This window comes from Pan paniscus, chromosome 18 (genome assembly GCF_029289425.2).
Source record: "Pan paniscus chromosome 18, NHGRI_mPanPan1-v2.0_pri, whole genome shotgun sequence".
Lineage (NCBI taxonomy): Eukaryota > Metazoa > Chordata > Mammalia > Primates > Hominidae > Pan > Pan paniscus.
In genome coordinates this window covers 93463284-93476170 of record NC_073267.2, presented here as the reverse complement: position 1 = coordinate 93476170, position 12887 = coordinate 93463284, and the positions used below count along the sequence as shown (strand labels likewise).

General features: G+C 45.4%; 2 protein-coding genes across 16 annotated transcripts in view; one reads left to right on the top strand and one right to left on the bottom strand.

The window, feature by feature from the left end:
- CDH13 (cadherin 13) overlaps nucleotides 1-12887 on the bottom strand; it is a 1163636-nt gene that overhangs the window by 65417 nt on the left and 1085332 nt on the right. The window lies entirely within an intron of this gene.
- Nucleotides 1-12887, top strand: part of LOC134729317 (uncharacterized) — a 101030-nt gene that overhangs the window by 75825 nt on the left and 12318 nt on the right. For 7 of the 13 annotated variants that reach the window (XR_010110310.1, XR_010110311.1, XR_010110309.1 and 4 more), the window contains 3 exons: nucleotides 2201-2332; nucleotides 5586-5699; nucleotides 9350-12865. Coding sequence is in view for 2 of the 13 variants with exons in the window: in XM_063597786.1 (XP_063453856.1) it covers nucleotides 2201-2332; nucleotides 5586-5695 (242 nt within the window). In the remaining 11 variants the exon portion in view is untranslated. Of the gene's footprint in view, nucleotides 1-2200; nucleotides 2333-3610; nucleotides 5555-5585; nucleotides 5700-8429; nucleotides 8546-9349; nucleotides 12866-12887 lie in introns of those variants that run through there. The other 6 variants (XM_063597786.1, XM_063597785.1, XR_010110306.1 and 3 more) reach the window with 5 other exon arrangements.

Here is a 12887-nt window from a genome sequence, read left to right as displayed (position 1 = left end):
ACTCAGCAATCCTACTACTGGGTGTTTATCCAAAAGAAGATAAATTGTTTTGCCAAAAAGACACATGCACTTGTATGTTTATCACAGCACAATGCACAATGGCAAGCACAAGGAACCAATCCAGGTGCTCATCAATGGTGGAATGGATAAAGAAAATGCAGTATGTGTATACCATGGAATACTATGCAGCTGTGAAAAAGGATGAAATTGTGTTCTTTGCAGCAACATGGATGCAGCTGGAGGCCATTATCCTAAGCGAATTAGCACAGGGACAGAAAACCAAATACTGCATGTTCTCAGTTCTAAGTGGGAGCTAAACATTGAGTACACACAGACACAAAGATGGGAGCAATAGACATTGGGGACTACTAGAAGGGGGAGCATGGAAGGGGTGTAAGGGTTGAAAACTATCGGGTACTATGCACACTGTCTGGGTGATGGGATCACTCATACCCCAAACTTCAGCAACACGCAATATACCCAGGTAATAAACCTGCCCATGGACCCCTTGAATCTAAAAGCTCAAAAAAACCAAAAACCAAAAAACAAAAACAAAACAAAAACAAACAAACAAAAAACCCAGGCGATTCTTTGTAACCGGTTCAAATTGTATAAATTTTTTAAAAGAATACCACCGTATATTTTAGTGTCTTGAACTTTTCATCGAATTGTGATTTTAAAAAGTCACAGTTTAGCCCAGAAGGAGGTATCTCCAAGTTTGTCAGTTCCTAAAACAACATTCTAGAGGGAAACAAATGAAAATCTCTTGGAACTGTACATATTCTTTGATCCAGAAATTCTTCCTCTAATTATTTAGCTTAAAGAAATAGCTATAGGGAGCACATTCCAAAACTGGGGAATGCCAGGTTAATAACATCAAATGAGGTCCCCTTTTGCGCAAGAATTCTCAGAGCATTTAATACTCAGATTTGCATTGTGAAGATCTGAGAGAGGGCCTTAGAATAAAGCATAGCTCAGACTTATTTGGCTGAAATATTTAGCAACAATTATATTTTCTTCTTCAATGTTTACTATAGAAAAATAAAAAAGCAATCAGGGAACTGTTGATCAAAAGTGATAATGGAATGCTACGTAGACATTAAAAGCCATGATGAACACAGCATGACAAGATGACAACATATACGAAGTAAATCTTTATAGTAGGTAGGTATGTGTATAGCACCGTGAGGGTCCACATGCAAACATGTGGCAGGCTCGCTGCCCCGTTCTCACAAACACGGTAATGACTTGGCAATGGCCAGGTCAGCTTCAAAACCCCTCTTTGTATGAAGCCCTGTGTGCCAAACCCTTCTTTTTCACAGGGCTTGACATATAATCCCAAACCTATTTGCTGCTGCTGGCTGAGAAAACACCTTGGAAGGGAATGCTAGTGGCAGTTGCGGTAATAATTATGATCATGATGATGATAATAATAGAGTCACAGATAATATTTATTGAGCACTTGCTTTGTGCCAGGGACTTTCCAAGCACTTTACATGGGTCAGCTTATTTAAGTCTAACAGCAACTTCATGTGGGTGGGATTACTGACCCATTATATAGATGAAGAAACAGAGGTGGTGAGGGACTAAGTAGCTGGCTCCAGGACACACAGCTAGTAAGTGATAGAGTTGTCCAACCACAGCGCCCATGCTCTTAACAGTGATGCCTTGCTGTCTGACCTGGGTCTTAGGAGTAGTGGTATCTGGCTAGTGGGATTTACATCTTTCTTAGTTTTGCTTATCTCAGTTGCTAAAATTTTTACCATGAGCCCATATTTGTTTTGCAAATAAAATTTTTTTGGCAATAAAAAGACTAGTAATACAAAGATGATTTCCTTTATATCTCTACATTTCCATTTTCTCTTCTTTGTGAAACCTTATTACTACAGATGGTATATTTACTATATATACATATACATATGTATAATATACATGTCTTATCTATGATATATAACAGTATATGATGTATATGCACATAAATAATATATCAATTTTATACCTGTGAACTGAACATTTGTTTCTGTTCCCCCCAAATTCATATGTTGATAGAACCCTAACCCCCATTGTGGCAGTACTTGGAGATGGGCCTCTCCTTAGGAAGTTAAGGTTACGTGAGGTCATGAGGATGGAGCTCTGATCTGATAGGATGAGGATCCTTATAAAAGGAGACCGTGTATGCTCCCTAATCCCCACCCTCCAGGTACATGCCCCAAGGAAATGAGGCTACATGAGGACACAGCAAGAAGGTGGCTGTCTGCAAGCCAGCAAGAGAGCCCTCCCCAGAAACTGAACCAGCTAGAACCACGGTCTTGGACTTCCAGCCTCCAGAACTGTGAGTGATACATGTCTGTATTCAAGCTGCCCAGTCCGTGGTATTTGGTTATGGCAGCCTGAGCTAAGATAATACTATCTAAATATTAGGTTGAACCACACAGTTGCCATTTCTGTGGTCAAAACCCATCACATCAGCAATTTCACATGGCCCAACCTAATATATAAACATATATACAATAAAAACGGCATGTCGTAATTGTGTGCTTTCCTTCCTGCTGGGCACAGTGCTTTGAAGGCCGAGAGACACGCTTATTTATCTTTGCTTTCTCTTCTCTCCAGGCATCCACTGGCACTTGGTAAACACTGGTGACTGAGTGGGTAAATTACAAAGATGAGCATTTTGAATTCCTGTTCCAACATAAGCTTTAATGTAGTTCTTATCAAGCCTAATTCACTCACTAAAAAGAACTGCATTGCACATATTGGCAGGAGCTATTGAACTGTTGTTCGTCAAGACCTTTTCTCCTCGCTTCATAGGGACTCAAACTAAATGTGTCTTCACAACACACACACACACACACACACACACACACACACATTGCCAGTGCCATTCAACTGTTAGCGAATCACACCACTTATGTCTCACAGGCCTATGGGGTCAGCCCGTGAGAACAGGCACCTTCTCTCCAGGGCCCAGTGTGCACATCAAGGACTTAAACCCTGTGGTCGAGGATAGACTCTGAGACAGAGACGTGGTGTGTGGCTCTGAAGCCTGCCCGCGGTGCTGTTCCCCCTTTCCAGGCAGCGTGCTCACTGCTGTCCACATCTGAGTATGTGTTGCCGCATAACAGACTCCTCAGAGGAGCTGGGGCTCTTTGTACAGTCACAGTTTTCAAAAGCTTTTACCTCACAAAAGAAAAAGCAAAGTGCCTTCCCTCCCTCCAAATGCATCAGTCAAACTTGATACTTAAACCCTTGAATCCCAAAAGCTCCTTTGAGAAGCGAACCCATTAGCAGCGGGTGGGAATGGCTGCCCTCCCCGCCAACGCCCCTGTTCACTCCCTGGGCTGCCCTGCTGTGACTGGTGAGCAAAGTTGTCAGCCAGTGCCGTCAAGGGATTTGTCATTCCCAAACCTGTTTGGTCCTCAGTCCTCCTGTCCTGAACACACGGGCCTTTCCTGGAGAGCTAGCAAGCCTATGACTTTTTTGGCCTTTGAATGCAATTTTATCTTTTAGGGCTTCTAATGTTGATGTACTAACATTCTCGGCTTATAAAATCTCCAGTGTTGATATTTCATTTAGTAAAACTGATATTTTTCTTTCTCAATGCGGGAAGGTTGGAAGGTTCTCCTTTGAGAACCCACTGCTGCAGTGGTGATCTCTGGAACAGGTGGATAGGTGTGCACTAAATAAAGCAAGCAGAAGAAGATGTGCTGGGAGAATCTTGGTGATGGGGCAAAGGGTGCTTGCTATAAAATTCTTTCAACGTTTCCACATGTTTGAAAACTGTTATAAAGTTGAGAAAATACAATAAAATGATGAATGTGTCTTTTCTCTAAACACTCAGCAGCGTCCCTTCCCATGTAGATGTCTTTCTGCTACAAAACCTTTAAGGATATCACATGTTAGCTGATTTCATTCCGATGAAATGTCCGTGCTAGGCAAACCCACAGAGACAGAAAGCTGATTAGTGGTCCCTAGAGCAGTGGGGAGAAGGAGACATGTAAGGGTTAAGGGGGATGGGGCTTCTCTTTAGGGTGCTGAAAATGTTCTAAAATTGAGGGCGGTGATGGTTGCACAACTCTGACTACACTAAAAACCATTCAATTGTATATTTTAAATGGGTGAATTGTATGGTATGTGAATTATATCTCATAAATCAATACAGCTGTTATACATGGGAAAGATAACTTCAAGGAAGGGAGGTATCCGTGATTTCCAAGGCTGCTAAAACAGAACAAAACAAGGCACAAACCAAACACTCCTCCCTCGATAGTCTTCAGAATACTCTTGACTTATAGAACGCCAAAAAAGGACAGTGATTTTTCTTTTTTTTTTTTTTTTTGAGACAGGGTCTTGCTCTGTGGCCCAGGCTGGAGTGCAGTGGTGGGATCTCAGCTCACTGCAAGCTCCACCTCCCGGGTTCCCGCCATTCCCCAGCCTCAGCCTCCCGAGTAGCTGGGACTACAGGCGCCTGCCACCACGCTCGGCTAATTTTTTGTATTTTTAGTAGAGACGGGGTTTCACCGTATTAGCCAGGATGGTCTTGATCTCCTGACCTCGTGATCTGCCTGCCTCGGCCTCCCAAAGTGCCGGGATTACAGGTGTGAGCCACCGTGCCCAGCCAACAGTGATATTTTGATTTTTCTTCCATTTTTGCCCGTTTAGCAAATAGTGAACAAACAAAAGACGTCCAGAGTCTCCCCTGCAGGGCCTGCCTTCTTAGTGGCAATGGCTGCAGCAGAAGGGGCCAAGATAACGATTTGCTTGGAGAATGAACAAATGAATGAATAAATGAATGAATGAATGGACCCTACCTAGGGTCCTTGTTTCTCCAAAACCCGAACAGACAACCTCGTCTTGTCACAAACTTAGCCTGTGACCTGCAGCACATGACTGTCACTCTTGGGCCTCACTTTCCCCATCTATAAAACAGAGGTCATGTGAAATGATGGTCTCTAAGGTGCCTTCTAACTGATACATTATGACAATCTTTCCCAAAGCAATTGTTATTCAATGGCTAAGCAAAAAAGTTATAAAATTATCCCTTGTGGGAAGATTCAGACCAAGGTCCAGTTTTCTCTACATGAAAATGCAACACTTTACAATGTTGTGTAAGTGCAGAAAGTGAAAAGACAATTATTAAAAAGCTGAGAAAAATAAAGTCAGGAAAGAATGCCTACATAAATCGCTCAGTCTGACTTCAAAGGGAAATTTTTTTCCAAAGTAAGATCATGAGAATTGATTTATGTCCTCAGAGCCAATGCAAATGCAGGATTTGTACAATATCCATTTATCAGTTCCAAAGGAGCTGATTTACGGCCCACCTCTTCTAGTTTGTATTCTGTCCAGCTCAGAAAGTTAACTGACAACACAGAAAGAAATATCCTCTGTCTCATGGCAGATGACGGGTTATAAATGAGCACAACTTGATTCTCTGTTCTGGAAAATTAGTGTTTTGAAACTCTCATTAGAAATTAGTCATTAAAGCTGTTCCCAAACTTGACTGCTTGGCCCATCACTTTGTTGCTGTTTTTGGTTGTTTAACGTTCTGACAATGTCAGCCAGAGAAACGACTGCCTTTGTCTTAGGTTATTCTAGGTCGACTTCCGTGTCTGGATGTAACCAAATCACCAGCCGGACCGTGACCAGGACACATCATACCGCTTGCCCCCGGCAGAGATCCTGTGCCCACGTGTGATAAGGTGGGTGATGCAGACCTGGTGCTCAGTATGTCAGTCACAAACTGTGTAGGCCTGGAGGAGGTGGAGACAGAGGTACGACTTGACCCTCCTTCCCAGATTAGTGGAGAAGACGGAACTCATGTTTCCCAGACTGATGCCTAAGGATAGATTAGATCCACAGAATACACAAGACCCGTTGCAGTCCTGCCTGTGTGTTGAGTGAACGGATCTAGCTCTCTTGGCCACCATGCCTTTGTTTATCCCATTTCCTCTGCCTGAACATCCTTGCCCTGGTCTACCTGCAAGTCTGAGCCCAGCTGTCCCTTCCTTCCTTGACTTTGACTGACGTGCCTTTCTCTCTGCTGCCGTTATATTGTAGTGTTTTCACCTCAAATGTCACTTTCATCATAGCTTTTATACTAAAAGGGTCTGTTTATTCATCTCTTTCTTTCTCTAGACTGAGTGAAACTGGATGACAGAGGCCGTATGTGTTGTGGTGACTGTATATCCCCACTATCTGTGAATCAGGGGTTAATTTGCATTGGTTGGCCTAATGAGGACACCAATAAGGGAGTCCCAGGGGTAGGATGATCCTGTAGCTGGAAGGAAGGCTGGGAAGCCATATAGAGTTGTACCCAAAGGCCATCTCAAGGGAGCAGCTCCTGGCTGCAGGTTACAATATAGCCCCTGCTCACCCAGCTGGCTGTGTCCCTGCTGACACTTCATCACTCATCTTGCTCCTGACGCTGACACTGCTCAGGTTGGGAAGGGAGGGGAAGGTAAGGATACAGGTCTCTAGGAGAGAGATTAGGAGATAGGCTCCTTCAGTGAGATGGTAGGAGACGAGCCCCAACATAGTCACAGGGGCTTCAAGTAAGAAGCTTCCTCCAATCTGAGCTGGTTTGAGCTTGTACAACTTCATCCATCCATGTATCCATCCATTCATGATTCATCATTCATCCATGCATTCATCCACCCACTCATGCATTTATCACTCACCCATGCATTCCACACTCATCCATGCATTCATCATCCACCCATGCATTCATCATCCACCCATGCATTCCTCACTCACCTATGCATTCATCACTCACCCATGCATTCATCACCCACTCATGCATTCATCCCCACCCATGCATTCATCACTCACCCATGCATTCCACACTCATCCATGCATTCATCCACCCACTCATGCATTCATCACCTACCCATGCATTCATCACCCACCCATGCATTCATCATCCACCCATGCATTCCACATTTGTCCATGCATTCATCACCCATCCATGCATTCATCACCCACCCATGCATTTATCACTCACCCATGTATTCATCAACCACCCATGCATTCATCACCCACCCATGCATTCATCACTCACCCATACATTCATCACTCACCCATGCTTTCCACACTCATCCATGCATTCATCACTCACCCATGCACTCATCACCCACCCATGCATTCATCACCTACCCATGCATTCATCACTCACCCATGCATTCATTACTGACCCATGCATTCATCACCCACCCAGGCATTCATCACTCATCCATGTGTCTATCCATGCATCCATCAATTCATGTATCCATCCATCCATCCATCCATCCATCCATCCATCCATCCATCCATTCTTCCATGGATCTATGCATCTGTCCACCCATCCCCTCAGTCTTTCAATATTTATTGTGTAGCTATTGTATGTCAGACATTCTTCTTTACTCTGCATATATGAAAGAGAACAAGACATGAAATTCCTGTTCTCATGAAGCTTCTGTTCTAGAAGAGGAAGGGAGATCATAAACAAATAGTTAACACACAATACGATAACTTCAGAGAGTGGTATGTGCTCTGAAAGCCGTCCCATTGGGCAACAGTACAGGGAGTGACCAGTGACAGGTGGGCAGAGTTGAGGAGGGCTTCTTTAGCGAAGGTGATCAGGGAAAGCCTTGCAAAGGAGATGATAGTGAGACTGAAGTGAAAAGGAGACAGTCACATGAAGGCCTGGGCAAGGGAGAACATTCCAGGCAGAGGGAGCCACAGTGAGCTGATGTCACTGAGGAGTCTCCAGCTAAGCAGCAGCTTGGAGACAGAGGGCCAAGCAGAGGCGAATCAGACAAACCCACACTCAAATCTTGGCTCAGACCTTTAGTATCTGTGGGACATGGAGAGAGGTGCTAACCTTTCAAGCTTTTACTTCTCTATATGTCAAATGGAGACACTAAAACCTCACTCACAGGGTGGGTGAAAAGATGAAATCGTATACAGAGCATGGTCCTTGGCATGAGGTAGGTTGTCAAGCCCAGATACTTCCAAATCCTTCTGCCAAGTGAAAGTCATCGTGCTTCTCACATCAGCATCCTAAGACAGGCAGGAAGATTGATCACTTTGCTTCTGGTAACCAGTTTCAGACTGACATGTCTGCATGATTCCACCTTCATTCCATATTTTAAAAATGCTCCATGTACTCCCTTTATTATGCATGTCACCCAGCTCTAGTTACTGTGAAACTAGAAGGTCACAGCTCGGCTCTGTGCTCAGAAATATGGCACCTGTCAGGTGCATGATTTAGGAACTTGGCCTTCCTCAGTGGGACCTCAGTGTAGTAAAATCAAGTCAACGATTCAATCCATGGCTGATGATAAAGCCTGGGAGAAATATGAAGCTGCTGTCTTAGCAATACACTTTTCATTAGTGAACTTTTTTAGTAAGATGACATTGAAATCCACCCCCCAACCCTGGTTTCCAAATAGCTCAGCACTGTAACCTGAATAAGACGTGGTGACTCTGCTGGACAAAGACCAAAAGCCTTGCGAGGGTGTGGGACAGACAACAGGATACATCAGTGCAGTTGGCTCAGTTTTGCAAGGTTAGACTTCTCTCATTTGATTTCACCTACCTCTGGCTATTTTCCTTTTCTTTGCCAGAGGAACACTGGCAAATGTTTAACATCTGATTCTCTGGAGGTGGGGAAAGCTTGAATTAATAGTGTTTGTCTAATTCCATGATAGAAGTACTTCCACTGTGGCCAGTTTCAAGTTACTCCCATGATGTCACTGAATGCACAGCTACAAAGAGATGGTAACAACTGGCTCCTGCAAACTGCTATGAACTGGCTCTAGGGCAACACGGCTACACCATCTCCCTACGAATAACAGGGATCCCCTTTGTGGGGTTGGACACTGTACATATGTAGCTGGCACTACATGCATGATATTTCATATAATCTTAACTATCATTGTTTGAGGCTGGGATTATTATTGCCATTTCAGGGATGAGAATAGCGAGGCTCAGAGAGATTGTGTAGCCAGCATCGGTTCACATAATTAGCAGGCAGCGAAGTTGGGATTTGAATACTGTGGGCACCTTTCATGTGGCACACTCCTCCCCACTCTGAGTCCTCCTCTTTCTTCCCTGGGAATGGGTAGCTTGCTTCCTAACAAGCTCCAGGGCTCCAGTGTCCCCTGGATCCTCCCACAGTGCTCTTTTGCACATGGACCCCTCCACTCCCAGTTCAGAATGAAGTCCAGTTTACTTAGCTTGGCTCCAGGGTGCAGCCTGTACTTCCTCATCCAATCCCTCTATTCTAGCAAAATGGGTTTCCCCACGGTCCCTAGATGTGTGTGAGATGTTTGATCTTCTTGCATTATCAGCTTCTCCTTACTCCACTTAGATGCAACGATCTCATTCAAACTCTGCCTGGTCCTGCTAGCCCTGCTAAACCACTTGAGCCCCTGGAGTCTCTTCCTCCCTGGAGCTTCTACAGCATTCCTATCTGGACCATTCGCCAGGTGGTTAACACTGGAAACAAAAACTATGTTGTTTGCTGGTTTGGATTTCTTACAGCTCCCAGGAGACCACAGGCTACTCGGAGGCAGGACCAAGTGGTGTACATAATGACCAGACAGCCACAAAGAGTCGCTTGCTCAGACAGGTGTTCAGCAACCCTTCCCAGAGCAAAACATACCTGTCTTGCCCACTGCAGAGTAACTGCAAGGCAGCGCACTGCTCCTCTGGGGTCTCAGACCCAATGGCAGCCTTACAAGAACAAACTCAAGCTGTTTTAAAAAATATTGTTAAACAACAAATCTCTCCTCTCTAAATGACATTTAATGCTTCAAAGATCAAGAGAAGGCAACTTCTTTGTGGCTGGGCATGCAAACAACCTGAGTTCTTCAGGGCTCTGGGTATGGGTTACAAGATTCATCGTGACTCAATTCTCCAATCCACTGAGTTTTGGAGGACACAGGCAGTGTGTCACTGAAGATGGACTGCCAACCCCCAATTAAACTGTTCTGGATGGCTACTGGTGGTGACCTTCAGGTGACATTGGTCAAGCCTCAAAGGAGTGTGGCCATCCAACCCTGGCAGAGTTTGAGTGTGCCAGGTGCTCATTACTGAACCCACTTCTCAGTCTACATCAAACAACCATGCTGGCCAGAAATGGTGTGCTGAGTTCTGATGATACGGAAACACCACACTACTGATGATACAGGTGCATACATGAAACCTCCTGGTGGCAGGAAGACTCGTTCCTGAGGGCCTGATGGCTCCCACACCGAGGAATGCTCTGCCAGAGGCCAGTCCATTTCAGGCACAGTTATAACCCACTCCATAAAGGTTGTGGCAGGGAGAAAATTACGACAGGACCTTGCTTGAAAGAAGAGGCAGTCACAAGGCCCCATGGGGCTTATCTTCCAGGATGGACTGGCCCTGGGTTTGGGATTGCATCAATTTCATTTCTGGCTCTCATGAGTCGGATTCCCTCTTTTCTCAGAGTATGGAAGCCAGTGGAGCGTGGCAAAGGTGTCTGGCAGCCTGTCTTTGCTGCTTCCTGTGAAAACGAGGTGGTCTGCCTGAAATAATACATTGGCTGTTTCATTTCTGGGCTCCCCTTGTGTCTTTTTTTTTTTTAAAGACAGAGACGGGGTCTCACTATGTTGCCCAGGCTGTCCTCGAACTCCTAGGCTCAAGGAATCTTCCTGCCTCAGCCTCCCAAAGAGCTGGATTATGAACGGGAGCCATTACACCCAACTCCCCCTAATCTCTTGTGCTTGGCCTAATGCTCGTATGCAGTAGGTGCTCAATAAATGCTGACTTGGGTGTAATGTTGATGAACCCCGAAAAGCGTACTGGAGTGTGTGTGCATGTGTGAGTGCACATGTGTGAATGTGTGTGCATGTGTGTGCATGAGTACATGTATGAGTATTTGCATGTGGGTGCAGATGTGGGAGTGGTGTGTGAATGTGCGTGCATAAGAGCATGTATGCGTGCATGAGTATTTGCATGTGGGTGCAGATGTGAGAGTGAATGTGAATGTGTGGACATGTATGTGCATGATGTACACATGTGTACATGCGCAAGTGTGTGAACATGTGTGTGTGTGTGTACGTATGTACTGGATCAAGGTCAGGCAGAGCTGGCACTCAGATGACCACCAGCACCCCTGCCCCAAACTCATCAGCAGCAACCATTTGGTGCCTACCCTGTTCCCTTCTCATTTAGTGCCATCTTCACCAACCCGCCAGGGAGACAAGCTTGATTCCATTTTGAATATGAGGAAAATGGAGGCTCGCTGATGTGCAGTAGCCCATGCAAGGCCTCACAGTGTGTGCAGGGAGATGTAGATTCCTACAGTGGAGTCTGACCCCACTGTCCCCTATGCTGCAGTGCCTTCTGGGCAGATGCCAGGCATCAGACCAGGGAAATTCTGCCCCACAGTGAGTGGGGCCAACTGAGGCTGATGTGAGTGTATTCCATAGTGGCTGTGTGTGATGCAGAGGGAGTGGGATTGGTACTCAGGGGCTTAAGGAATGGCATCTGGTATATTGGTATCTGAGGACATGGCACAGAACATTGTATGCCACAGCCTCCTCACCTTATAATGGAAGTAACCGTGCATACCTCCTAGCATCGCCGTGGGGGTTTTAATTCTTACATATGAGGTGTGTATAACTGCACGTGGTATGCAGGAAGCGCTCAGTAGCTACGCTCCTAGTACATCCTCATAAGCACTTAATAATCTAGTTGTTGTGCTGGAAAATGTGGTGCTGGAAAAGACCTGGAGCTTGACCATCACACAGATATTCAGGCTACGGATCCTGTGTCCACCGTGTACTGAGAGGGCCGTGGGTGAGTGACGTGGAGTGTGGCATAACCTCCCCACGTCGCCCTATCCTAGTGCAGAAATTGGAGATAGTGGTGGATCCCTCACAGGGTTGCTGGGATGACTGAATGAGGTAATAGACTTCACATATCCCACATAGGGTCTGGTACGCAGTGGTCCCTCAACAGTGGACAGACATTATTAGGATCTGGTCATATTCTGAGAACAAAGTTTGACAAGTTCTGGAATCAAATGTCATTGTCAAATGTGCCTGCTCAATGCAATTCTACATGGCTACTGGACTCTCTGCAATAATTTGTCTGAAATAGAGGCAGAAGCCCCTAAGAGATGAATGAGCTGGTTTTAAGGAGAGAATGATTTTAAGAGGCACTGAGGGTGCCCTGGAAGCCATCCCCCTACAGTGCATATCAGGCCAAATGCACCTGTCAGCACCTGCATTCCTTTGCCAGAGAACTTGCACCAGCAGCCAAAGGCCTTTGCTCATCTATGCAGCAGGCTGAATGCGATGAGGAATCAGCACCTCTCTCAGGAGCAACCCTCACCCAATGACTGGGGTACTTATACCTCAGCTCCCTTGCTCCCCATGAGACAAGAAGAATACAGGGTGGTCACAGAAGAACAGAAAATTCCAGGCAGTAGTTTCACATGATTAGCAAAAGGAAAATGTTAAAATAGCTGCAGAAGCTAGGGGCTGATAAGACCCTGAAAAAACAGAGTGTGGGCCAAGCTGGCTAAGACCAACTGGACCCAACGTGGTGGTGGATTTCACCTAGGCTTTCCCTAGGACCTCAATACATGCTCGTTAACATACTATATCACACACCCACCGGCACCTCGACGGTTCCAGGAACACCCATATTTGGTGCAAAAATGGGTGACACCTCAGTTGTGAGAAATCTCCACCTTTTTCCAGGAATCTTCATGAACATTCCACTGCTTGGTTAAAGAAATCCATAGAGGTAGCAACCCCAATCCCCCTTGAGAGCGATTCCTTCACTCTTGAAAACGCTCCCACTCACCTTTCTTGAGTGTATACTTTTTGCTTTGCAATAAACCATACTTTCACTATTTTCTGACTCATTCT